At 37.8% G+C, this 13,644-nt stretch overlaps 1 protein-coding gene across 1 annotated transcript in view; it reads right to left on the reverse strand.

Moving 5' to 3' along the window:
* Positions 1-13,644, reverse strand: part of PLCB1 (phospholipase C beta 1) — a 474,251-nt gene that overhangs the window by 161,943 nt on the left and 298,664 nt on the right. The window contains exons 7-8 of the mRNA XM_087716872.1: positions 11,985-12,060; positions 1,555-1,655 (exon numbers count right to left, since the gene is read on the reverse strand). Coding sequence (XP_087572998.1) covers positions 1,555-1,655; positions 11,985-12,060 — 177 coding nt within the window. The remainder of the gene's footprint in view (positions 1-1,554; positions 1,656-11,984; positions 12,061-13,644) is intronic.

Here is a 13,644-nt window from a genome sequence, read left to right on the forward strand (position 1 = left end):
ACCAACAAAGCATAATTGGTTTGGCAGTTGATTACCAGTAGCAGCTTTTGAACTTTTTTTTTTTTAAAAAAAGGTAGTTTACTATTGAACCCATTTTTAAGTTTGCTAAATTAGATTAGACAGTTAGAATAGAATAGCACAGGAATTTAATAATAAAGCTCTGCAATGGATGCAAATTAACATGGATTTTGATCCCCCTAGCACAAGCTTTTGGTGATCAAGTTTCTTCAAAACATCTTCTAGGGGAACAAGTGTCACAGGGATCATATGAAATGAGTAGTACCAGAGTTATATATTCTCCCATTCTTGGAGAAAGGAATTTCTCTGCTGTTTTTACACTGATTTTTGTTCATATACGAAGTATGTGAAAATGAATATTGGTTCCTACAACCACAAGTTTCCCAAATCTGATGTTTAAGAAGTGATTCTTTTGTAAACCACTAAAAATTCAATAATGCCTTTCTCAATGTCACATGGTACAATTTGTTAAAGATGAAATCATCCCCATAATGATATTCATTTTTTCCTGTTTGACCCAAAATCATCAGACCTACATTGGTTCGCTTAGAGCAGTCAGAGCCCAAGTTTATACTTGCAAATAGGCCAACCACTTTTCCTCATATCATCATCAAATAGCATCATGACACAGTGCCCCAGAAGCAGCACTTAGCAACATCCTTTAAGGAGAGAATTAGAGCGTAGAGCTATGGCTAAAATGTCAGAAAACCAGACTGGAAAATTCTATGTAACTCATCACACATGACAAAAGAATATGTGTGAAAAAAGTGCTGGCACCAATTTTTAAAAATTGGAGCACTTTTGAGAGGGAAGGTACAAAATACAGTACTTGAAGAGGTGCAGTAGCAGAGAAAAGAATGCAATTCTTTGTCCAACCAGAGTTGCTCCATTTCAATTATGTCCTCCTCCAATTTTCTTTTCCTCTCTCCAGATAATTTCAAATGTATCCACATTGCTGTCAGTATTATCTTTCATGCATCTACAGTTAAAATCCCTCTAAATTCGAAGGAGTTTCATACCAATGGCATGAATATTAAAAACATAGGAAAAGGAATATGTTTGTTATTCGCAGTTAAACTGTTTTGTGTTTTCCATAATATTAGAGTATGAAATAATAGCAGCTCAGCTATCAATTGCATTTTATATTGAATGCAAGCACTGACTACACTGTCTTATGACTTATCTTTTTGCTGTGCTGAAAGGTTTACCAGGACATGTCCTGGATACTTCCTGACCACTTAGTTTATCTGGAGTTCAAACTAGTACATGCCAGAAGATAAATATCACCTGACAGTTACATTCCATCAGGAATATTGTATTATTAATGTTCAAGAGATCAACAAAAATGGCCGAGCTCTACAGAGAAACGCTGTGGTTCTCAGAACACCTGGTACATTAAAATAATAGCCAAAATATCCCAAACCATGGTTGATCCAAATATGAACTGGAATAAAGCAACTTGCCATTGGGAAAAAATATTATAACAAATAACAAATACAGAAGTGAAGCAAAATGTAGGTTTCTATAACTCCTTACAATTCTACGAAGATGTGGTCAATTTCAGGCCGAGGACAGAAGTTGCTCAAAAACTCCCTGTATATTTCTGGAGTGAAGTCGTCTTGAGGAATTGAATCATTCTGGAGAAGAATTAAAATACAACATGTAATGATTTCTCAAATTGTTGTTCTTTTTCAATTGTTCAGTCTTTATCAAAACTTTCAATTGCTAACAGTTCTACTATTTTTTCCCCCCTAATTTAATTGGCTCCTGTATCGCCTTGGAGTTTTGTTGAATATTTGTTACAGATTGAAAAGCAAAGCCAAAGGCTATACCAGAGGTGGGATTCACTTACTTTCCTTACCAATTTGCATATGTATGCGTCAGTAGTGGGTTTCAAAAATTGTTTGAACCTACTCTGTGGGTGTGGCCTCCTTTGTGGGAGTGGCTTGCCACCCATGTGACCGGATGGGAGTGGCTTGCCGCCCATGTGACCGGATATGAAGATGCCGACGACACTTGTCAGAACCACCTTAAATTACCTCACCCACAGCACTGGCATGCATAAGAATATGATGTAAACTTGTTTTTTAAAAGGCATCTTTGGTTTGCGTTAAAACAATTTCAACACACGCAATGTTCTGATTGCACTACAAAAGCAGTAGTCATCCTTACCTTTCACAGAGGCACTGAGTTTTATAAATATGAGCATGATAGTGTAGAATAATAATATCCAAGGACCAGTGGTGGGTTTCAAAAATTTTTGGAACCTCTTCTGTAGGTGTGGCCTGCTTTCTGGGTCCACTGGTGGAACCTCTTCTAACTGGTTCAGTAGATTTGACGAACCGGTTCTACCGAATAGGTGCGAACTGGTAGGAACCCACCTCTGGTGCACGTGTGCGCATACATGCTCACTTTGCTCACATGCCGCCCATCCAGGCTTGTGTTTGGCCTTCCATGCATGTCCTTTTGATTGCACGCGGGGCTTGCACATGTGCGTATGGCTTGAAAACATGTCTAAACAGGAGAGCATAGCAGGAGGGCCAGCCCACCTGCGATTTCCATACCAGTTTGAGCGAACTGGTCCGACCGGCTGAATACCACCTTTAGGCTATACGTTCAATTAATCTTTAATTATGGTTACAGACCAGAATTAAAAATTAAAATGTTGAAACAAAGTAAAATAAAACGGAAGATATAATAGTATATTTCAGTTAGTGATGAGGTCACCAATAAGCAGTCAAAATCTACCTAATTTTACAGACAATATAGCAGAATGTAGCTATGTTCAACGAAACTATAAAATACTGATCCAGTAGTAACCGCTATACATATAAGCTATCAGAATTTCCCAGATCTTTTGTCAGATAGAGTTATAAAATGAGTCCATTAATCCTTATAGAGCAGTGGGTCTCAACCTTCCTAATGCCGCGACCCTTTAATACAGTTCCTCATGTTGTGGTGACCCCCAACCATAAACTTATTTCTGTTTTCCATATTTTTTAAAAAAATATGTTTTCCGATGGTCTTAGGCGACCCCTGTGAAAGGGTTGTTCAACCCCCAAAGGGGTCCCATCCCACAGGTTGAGAACCACTGTTATAGAGGGTACATATATATATATACAGAACAAGAGCTGTGGTTTCAGTGGCCCCTTGTCCAGAAGGGCACAATCTCACAGTCCAGAAGGGACTTTTAGGAATTGACCCTCCAAACCTGCTGTGAGGACAGCATTACAACATGCTAGGATTTGCGCCCTCTGAAATTTAGAAACAGTCAATATAAATGTCTCATTGGTATGTGAAGCAAGGCCTGACTGCTAAATAAAACATTCTTGGCTAGAATAGACAAATCCTGTTGCACTCCCTGGTTTTTAATATGCTGCTTAAATGTACTAAATGCATGCTCATAGCCCATCAGAAGGAACTTCTCCAAGACGGAGTATTTTTAACCCATGTTGATTTAGAATTATCTTCTGTAAGGAAGGGGCTCAGACCTGCACCCTATTTTACACCCCTTTTCTCCCAGCATCCTTACTGAGTTGCCAGTATGACTTTTGTATTCTTCCAGCAAACAAAGTGAGCATCCTATTTTTTTCCTTTTTAAATGGTTCAGAGACATCTCAAATTACACTTGAATACCTTGAGACTATAGCCTTATCAGAAAAAAAATGTAAAATGCAATAAAAATTTGATTGAATGGGTCTATTTGAGAAGGGGATGCCTTTCAGCCTTGAGGAATGTGAGATGGGAAACCTTTAAATCAAAATTTCATAAATGTCAACCCTCAATCCAGTTTGTTGTCATATAAATATGTAAAGCAAGCAGTTGGAAGTGGAATGTAAATTATATGTGGTGGAATTATTCAATTTCCCCACTTCAAAATTTATTTTCCTACAATCAATAAGAACTGCAGAATGCATTGCTTGTACTGCACTATTTATTTTCTGTAAAAGTTGAAATAATATAAGACATTCAAATAACTTATATATCTGCTAAGTCAAAATCAGTATTTCACAATTAGTATCCTAAAAATATTTCTTTCCATCTAATAGAATCATATATAACATTCTTCCAGCTATGCTGTTAAAACCAAAAATTTACAAGTTACCATTACTGAACAACTTTCTCAAACTGGAGCACTATCTGTCATCTTGATTGCTCAAGACTGAACAGCTTCCTAATTCTGTTTTGCTAGATTTACAAAAGGAGACTAGTAAAATGTGAAATAAATTTGCAACAAAGACCAACAACTACTGGAATCAACTACAGAGAAAGACTGTCATGCTAAAAATAAAGAAAGAAAAATGGACTTATTTGACCATAGTTAAGAAGGGAGATGTCCTTTTGACATCTCCCATCTTAATTGGTTGTGTATTGGAGTTTGTTTGTTTTTTTCTTAAGGGAGAAATGTCTTTGTTTATGTGATGTCTATGTGATGTTAAACTTTAGATTTGGTTTATTTAAATGAGGATACTGGGACCTTTTTATGCCTTTTAAATGGATATAGCCCAGTGATGGTGAACCTTTTAGACACAGAGTGCCCAAAGTGCGTGCATGTCCCCAAACTGCAAGCGGTGGGTGCATGCATGTGCGCCCCGCGTATGCATGGCATTGCATTTGAATTTATTATTAGGTTTCTATGCCGCCCAATCCCGAAGGACTCCGGGCGGCTTACAGAATAATAATAGACCCGAAGACCAGCTGGCTGGTGGGAGGCACGCACGCATGCACGGCAGAGACCCGAAACAGAGCTGGGGCAACAATGCGCTTGCCCACAGAGAGGGCTCTGCATGCCACCTTTTCCACGCGTGTCATAGGTTCTCCACCACTGATATACCCTACAGTTGAGAAATAGAATTTTATATTTGTTAATTAATTTTAATATTTTAAAGCTTTGGAGTTTTAGCTGACAAATGGGTAAGAAGATGTAATTATTTGATTTGTTTATTACTAAAAGATGGGTTATGGAATTAAGTGTTCTATATTTGTAAATTAAAATAGTGAAAAAAATAGCAAATTATTTATACATGATGAGGGAGGGAAGTTGCTTTCTTAAAAGGCGATTTTTTTTGCATTCTTTCTCTTTTTTCTTTCATCAGTTAATTTTTTATATATAAAAATCTTAATGAAGTTATTTTTAAAAAGTGTGAGCAGCTTCCATATCTCTACGGTCCAAATGCTATTCTGATCTGCTTAGACTAGAAATGTATTAATTATTAATGGATGTTTTATTTCCTCTCTGGGTTTTTATCTGCCACCAGATAGTGAACTCCCTTCCTATTCTTAACATATACTTCCTGCCAATTAACTGTTGTTGAATTGTTTTTATTTCATATTGCTCTAAAGAAATTTTCTCAACTTTCAAAGTAGTTTGAAAAGGTCATCAATCTGAATGAAAGCGACTGAAATTGAAATCAATTATCCTAAACATTCCCAGTGCCAATCAAGAGATCTTTTCTGACAACTGTAAATCTTTATCCGTTATTGGTCAGTCACAAGTCTCTTCCATATAAATCTGGGTAATTTAAAATTAATCTGTTTACTTTTTAATAGCAATGCAGTATTTTCCATCTATAACAGTGTTTCTCAACCTTGGCAACTTGAAGTTGCCAAGGTTGAGAAACACTGATCCATAACTTTCATTTTTGAAGGCTAATAATTAGTTTTTAATATTATTTTAGCATTTTAAAAAGAAATTCTGGCACGTCTCCTTTCGGAGAAACACTACACTAAATTTCTGTTATCCCATTTCTGTTATTTCTCATAAAAACTGAAAAAAATAATTTCATTTAAATATTTGTGTTAAAATTATTTTCTATAATAGTGAACCAGATTGCATTTAGTTAATTGAAGGCTACAGATGTCCCCAAAACCAATAAAATCCTTTCAAAAGTCTAACAAAAAAACCCCTTCAAACTTGTTGTGGCCCGTCAGCTGCCAGCAGAGCTAGCTGCCGAGTCAGAGAAGGAGGAGGTTGAGGGAGAGCCTGAACCAGCTTCGGAGTCTTTGGAAAGCTCTGATAAGGAAACAGCATCAGAGAAAGAGGGCCTTCCATCCTCCCCCAGGTGGAGAGGCAGATTTCTTTGGGGCCTGAGCTGAGTGAAGCGGAGGAACAGATGGGACCCATCCCAGGTATGTTTATGCATAGAGAGGAAAGGAGAGGAGAGCTAAGGAAAGCAATAAGCCGGCTCTCAGGGAAAAGCAGATGTAGATCTCAATGGTCCAAGCTCTGGACTGACCCAGTAGGAAAACTCCACACGGTGAGGAAACAAACCAGGTTTATTCAGCCAGACTCTGGCACACAATGAGTGAAACAGCAGCAAAACAGTTCAGTAAGCCAGTCTGTTAGCAGCGTGTTAGATTCAAAGTCAGCGTTGGGAGCTTCTGCCTACCAGCATTCCTAAGTAGGCGAGCCATGCTTACTCCAAGCTCTGGCCTCTCCCCAGTGGCTATCATAAGCTGAAGCTCTGGCCCAGCTGATTGTCGGGCCAGAACAGCTGTTCCTCGTGCTGCCATGCCTCCACACCCCACAGCTGATCCTGCTGCTGTCTCTGTCGCCGCTGAGCTGATCATGGCTAGCATCAGCCATCTTTGCAATGTCTTCACTCCATTGCTGATTCAGCTGACAACCCCTCATCACCGCTGCTCCGTAGCTGCCACGCTGGCGGCCCTGTCACCCCCGTCACCTGTGCTCTGTCCCGCCCTACTGTAGCAAGCCCGGGACATGGCTTGACAGTAGATGCTAGCCAGCCTCTCCTTGGCTGGGAAATAAATAGTAGGGGTTTGGGAGACAACCATTTGTTTTCTAGTATATAGCAAGCAACTCGGATTCCTCGGCCCGAGGAATGGTTTGTTGGGACTATTACATTTTGTTTGTTACATTTGGTTTTTGTTTAACAACATGAATAAAAGTCTCTTCCTGGCCTGTTTTGAAAAGGGGTTTGTTTTACTCACGAGTAAGCAGCTTATCATTACTTGTGAAGGCTGGGTGACAACAAAACTATGCATCTTTTTGTTTCACTTTTATTTAGTAAATATATTAAGCAGTTGTGGATTTTAAAAATATTTTCATGTTCTCATCTTAAAATAATTTCTTATTTTCAACCACTTTCCAATATTGTTTATAACATGCACTGGATTTCTTCAATTACACTTTTTCTTGTTGCTGAAAATTAAAATAAAGAAAACCTTACTCAAACACAATCCGAATTATTAAATGCTAAATGGTTGTGCTAGTGAATGACTAATTTAATAGCTGCTAAGTAAGGCATAAAAATAGTTGAAAAAAACCCAGGTAAATAAGGGACAATGTGTAAAAGTGATTAGGTTGCTATTGGAGATACAGTTTGTCATGTATGAGAAGTTGTACAACACAGTTCTTATACATTCTTTGAACAATATTTTTTTTTCAAAATGCATGTACTTTTATCCTGCAGAACTCTGTCTTCAAATACCATTTCTGTTCTGTCCCTTTGTTATCTTATAGCAATGGTTGACTAGTTATGCTTTTGCTGGTGCCCACAATATATGTGCCATTAACTATGCTTACATCAGTGTTGTGACTCAGCAGAAGCCTCCTGTGAGTTGTTTCAGGATGCATGCAGGAGAGGATAACAAGCAGCTGTGGCTCGTTAAGGATCTCCTCCTGTGGATAAAAGACTGATGGTGCCACGCCCTAGTTGCAGAAATCAACGTTCGTTCGTTCTGTTCTATTCCGTTCCGTTCCTGTTCTAGTCAAGGTTCCCTGTCCGTGTTCATGATTCAAAGAAACCAACTTGGAGAAATGGTTTGCTATAAGAGTTTGTTTTTGCATTTGCTGTTTAACTTTTTGCCAGAGAATTTATCTATGTTTATTTTGGGATCACAGCCAGCTCGAGCTGGGACTGATAAAGACATTCCTTTGCAAGCTATGTGTGGCTGTCGTTTCTGAATGAACAAGGTGGGGGTCAGAACAGATCAGGATGAGGCATGCATCTTAGAACCCTTACCTTAGAGCCCTATCCCTTAGAAAACAAGACCAGTTGTACTAGTTGTAGAGTTAGGATTGGACTAGGAGATTTTGTGAATAGCATAATTTTGTAAAATTACAAAGAAATGTTGTAATTTTAGCTCTTAAGTATACTAGGTCTTCTCCTGTAAGTTAGTATGTTCACCCTTGTATTATTTACTCATTCAAAACTTTTAACCTTCTTCTCAAGCTCTGTAACTTTTTGTCATCGATTTGTGTTTAAACTTGGTCATGGCCAAAATAATTTATTTCATTTCATTTTGAAGAATTTAATTGCAGTATCTGGCTGTGAAGAATAAAACTGAGCATTTACCTAAACAACTATAATTAAAAAAAAACTTATCACCTTAAATTTCTCTGCTGAAGTAAGTAACATGCACCAAACCTGTGTCTCTTTCTGGGTTCAGGCAAATCTTTATTCCCCCACCCCCCTGCTATAGCAATACAGAAGCTGGATACTTCAATCTACAGACCCCTGATTGCAAAATTAAGATGTCATGCTATCAGAATCACTTTTGATGGGAATGTTTGGATTTACATATCAGCTAATCTCCAGGAGTGTAACTGGTTTACGCACAGGTCTTCTTTCATTTTATCCATATAAACACCTTGTGTAGAAGACTGGTCAGAAACAGAGCATTAATTTCATTTGTATGCATTGTCATTAGAATTTTATATACATAGTTAAAAAAAAACGTTTAAGCTTTTAGAATGAACTTTAATGGGTTTTTAAAGGATTTTTTAAATTCCACCTTTGTTTCATATCTAACTCATGGTTGTTAACAACCAATATTTCTTCCTGCTCTTATTTTCCCCATAACAACGAACATGTGAAGTGAGTTGGGCTGAGAGTGACTGGCCTAACTAGTTTTCATGCCCAAGATGGGACTAGAACTCGCAGTCTCTTGGTTTCTAGGACAACTTAACCATCACACCAAACATGTTCCTAATTTAGCTAATTATGTTACATTATTGTTGCGCAATTTGTTGTTCAACTCTTTTGTTCTGATCAATGATGAAACAAATCATGTACTTATTTATTCATCCTGTAGGTTTTCGTGGAAGGGATCAATTGAACCTGGGTCTCCCAAGACTAGTCTATCTTCTTAACTAGATGATAACCAGTGATAGAACAGAGAACTGGACCAAAAGAGATTTCATGAGAGTAGCTGTTTGCTCTTCCATACATTGAGAAGAATGCAACCACAGTGGCAGCAGGAAATGATCAGGCAAAGATAAGATTGCCTACAGAAATTGCTTGTTTTTTCTCTTCCCCAACCCACTTCACAGAGAAGAGAGAGAAAAAAATATTTCAAGATAGTACTTTAAACTGTTTGTGTAGCATGCCAATGGATCCCACCCTCAGACTGCCAGTTTGACATTGCTTTTGATGTATAGAAAAACTAATAGATTACTCTCCTGAAATCCCCCTCTCTCTCTTCATTTTTTCTGCTCTCTTACTGTAATGAAATTCCTTCCTCTCCAATATCTCTGCTCTGCGGGGGATGGGGAGAAGAAACCACAGGTCAGGCATAAAACTGCCTATAATGGCAAGCACATGACTGAGATATGCTGTGGAAGCAGTAAATGAGCTGTAAAGTTTTTTTCAGCACCAATTTCAAATGGTTGCTGAATGAATGGTCAGTAAAATGAGGATGACATGGTATATACTCCAAATTAAAAATACACATTCTGCTTCTGAGGTCTGAATATTAACAATGATTTCAGATAATTGTGAATGACGGATGTGAACCATAATAACATTTAGCTTATTGCACTAAGTAATATATTTTAATGGGTTTCTGATTCAGTTTTTACTCCTCTAGGACATTCAACAGTTAATTCTTTGCTGCTGAGGGAAAGTCACTGACAAATTTTGATGTAATACACTATGTAATACACTACATTATCAGAAATGTGATAAAAATCATTATGTGGAAAGTATCATGAGAGATAGCAAAAATAATTAAACTGATGCAAAATTATAGAGTGGATGGGTAAACACTGTTTGCTCATGGGAAGTTATTCCTGAAATGTCAAAGTAAACATAAAAGGTTTTGCTGAAATATACAAAAATTTAGCAAACGTAGGTCTGGTTTGCTTAAATACTGCTGTGTTGAGAGAAAAGATAGAAAAGATAGAAAAGCCAGAGCATTATTTATTTCTTTGCTTTGTACAACTATCAAGGTAATAAGAGATGGCTACATAAAAGATACTGTTGTCAATGTTGTTACTTCTGGGTTTGTTTTTTTAAAAGACTGGGCCTTTTCCCCTACAACATCCCAGTGACTGGAAAAATTCCCAGGAGACAATAGAAAGATCAAGTGATGTTTCACATTTGCTTCCCCTCTTAAGATATCTGCATTTCATACTGGGCTGATTTTCAAGAATAACCCAAAAACCTCAGCTGTGAAGCTTTCAATAGGGAGAAAAATACATATTCTATCACTTGATAAATAACTTCATTAGCCACCAAAAATGGGCAGAATGTTGATTTTGAATGAACAAGCCAGAGGCCATCTTGAACTAGAGTATCTGGAATACCACTTCCTCTCTCAACATTGCTGATTTGATATTAAATGTGCCCAACTTCAGCTCTGTAGCTTGTGGGTGGCTATCAGCCCACTACGTAGACCAGAATATAAAATCAACTCTACTGGAAATTAAAGCTATATCTTATTGAAATAGGCTGTAATAACAGAAGTTTGTCAGCCTGATTGTGCTAAACCTCCTCCCCAAATTTATCCCAATAAATCAGAGGGAGCCTGCCTGAATTGCTTCTGAATGTTATCTTGCTTCCCAGGACATAATTTTCAGCCCTCTTTGCTTATGAAACAGTTCTTGCGTATTTCTGTCATGGTAATTTCCCTTCCTCTTTAAACTATTAAAACTGCATAATATTTTTCTTGAAGACTTCTTAACATCCCATATGCATTTTTGTGGCATGTAGGAGGAAAGCTTACTAATCAGATAATCCTCAGTGTCTCTCCCCATCAAAAGGAATCAATGTTGCCTGCAGAAAGAGACTGATGAGACACTTTTCCATATTGAATGCTTTTGTCTACTGTCAGCACAGATCAGGATGTACTTGAAGGTATTAATTAAATAACTTTATAGTTTTCCTTCCACAAAGATAAATTCCACATTAATTAAACCAAAAGTTGGCAACATATCCTCTATCCTCACACATCTGCTCCCCAGGCTCTCTCATTTCCACCCACCCAGGAGTTTCTTCATCTCTTGTTTGGCTATCAGTAACCAGGGTTTATTTTCCTAAGCACTTATTATAAATTCTGTTTCTGTTCAGGTTTTTCAGGCAAAGTCCTTTTATCATTCCAAGAGAGAGATTCCCCCCCCTCTCCTGTTTAACCTTATGTCTAAAGATTCACATTGCATTTTTTACTTAATTGGTGTTTTTAGTTACCGGTAGTCCTTAAAAAGTTTTGTCAACCAACCTAATTGGAAAGATAGTACATACATAATTTCAGATTCAAGACCTCATTCTCCAAAATGTATAGGAGAGGAAATGCCACCAAGAACCATCCCTAGAGCATTTCTTCCTTAGATTCAAATTGAAAACTTTTAGATTGTTTGGGGGAAACGTATGACATGATATTCTCTTGCCTTGTTGGAATTTGACAAAATGCTGAATACATTTCTCCAAAACATCTAAATCCCTGTTGAGGCTCTGACATATTTTTCTTTTTCCTACCCCAATGCTGCTCGCTAAAACAGCAACCAATATTTTTCTGTAAATAAGACAGCTAAGGGTAGACACAGCAAATTTGCCAAGTTGGAATCCTATTACAATGTTGAGCGATAGAATGTACCCAGAGACTAGCATATAAACTCAGTGCATGAAAAATTCTACTGAATCAGAGTAGCTGGATTGTATGGCTGGAAGAGAAACGGAGGTCAATGTTTCTTATTAAAATCGGACGAAAAAGGTTCCAATACTTACTCTAGCAGATGGAAGATTACAAGCTTCCAATGCAGTCTCAACACGCTTTCTGTCAGAGGAGAATAAGCGATAAATGCTGCAAAATAGAAAAAAAGGGAAATGCTCTTTACTAATCCCTCATATATTCTTGATTTGCTAGTATCACACTGTCTAAAAGATTGCTTCTTTCTTTCTTTCTTTCTTTCTTTCTTTCTTTCTTTCTTTCTTTCTTTCTTTCTTTCTTTCTTTCTTTCTTTCTTTCTTTCTCTTTCCTTCCTTCCTTTTGAATTTCTGTAGTTAGCTACCTCTTTATTCCTATACTCAGTGGCATCTAAATTTATCAGAGAATATCATTTCCATCTAACTTTAGAAAAAATTCAGACATTGCACAAAAAAATCAGTTAACCTGTATTATTTAGGACAAGGTAACACAAGCAATGTTAAGTCTCTGAAGCTTAGGATGCACTTTTCAAACTGAGCTTTATATGTTAGTAAGATATATTTTGGATGTAGGTAGATGGGTGGATGATCCTTTTAGAATGAATTTGCTAGGGGATAACTATTGCCCCTTCAGTTCTGCATATATCATTGTGCACATTCTCTTCCCAAACAAGCTCAAATAATATTCTAGAACTGGGTTGGAGACCCAGATGATATTTATGAAGCACAGCTCCTGCCATCACTTACTTTTGACCCATGTTGATGGAACCTGGGGTTCAGCAATACCTGATTTCCATCCCTATCCTAAAGGCCAAAATGGCTAATATCAATCTAGGGTCTACACAGTGCTTTCACATCCATATCTGCCACCCAAATACTAATCTAGGAAGCTACTAGGCTGTTTTTAGCAAATAAACTGCCTATCCAGCCTGTATGAAATAAATCTGATTCACTCTTCATTATTTTTATGTGCTTCAGCCAATTCTTCATTTCTGAAAGAAAGATTTTGTTCTCACGGTGGTAATTAATTTAATTCTGAGCTGTACCCACCAGTAATGGTTTTCTCTTACCTTCGCTAACGGTTCAGAACCAGGAGCGCGCATATGTGCATGCTCGCTTCGCTCATGCACGGCGCTTCTGCACAGGTGCAGAGCGTCTGTGATGGCATCTGGGTGGGTGGGCAGAACCTCCCACCGCCGCTACTGGTTCACCTGAACCAGGGCAAACTGGCAGAATACCACTTCTGCCTCCCACACTACAATGGGATAACTTATATGACTTGCCAGAGGCATTAAGTTGCCTAAAGTAAAGGATTAAATGCTCCTCATTCCTTCTATTCCACATAGGGAACATCAATCAACAAATAGTTGACCATACGTCAACATTGGTTATGTCATAATGTATTTAGTTGCACTTATGGGTAGTGGGCTAATTAATATTGCATTTCAGACTAGCTATATGAGAAACATGGCTCTTCAGTCTGACATCTTGCCACTTATTTTGATCCCTGACAGCAATTATCCTGCTTCAATGTATGTTTAACCCAAGGGAGGCTTCATATAATTGCATACACTTGTGTACTTATATTTCTTTGACACAACAAAAGCTTTTAGTCGTGCCTTCTTTGTCACATGCTACCTATGTTGGCATGTTTGTGTGTGGGTTTGCAGAAGGGTAGAGTGAGTTATTTTGTATGGTAAAGCAACCAAAGACACCCTCCCCCTCCATTTACAACCTGAAA

This window comes from Thamnophis sirtalis, unplaced genomic scaffold (assembly GCF_051295495.1).
Source record: "Thamnophis sirtalis isolate CommonGarterSnake01/CBP01778 unplaced genomic scaffold, rThaSir2_p1.2 scaffold_5, whole genome shotgun sequence".
In the NCBI taxonomy this organism is placed as follows: Eukaryota; Metazoa; Chordata; class Lepidosauria; order Squamata; family Natricidae; genus Thamnophis; species Thamnophis sirtalis.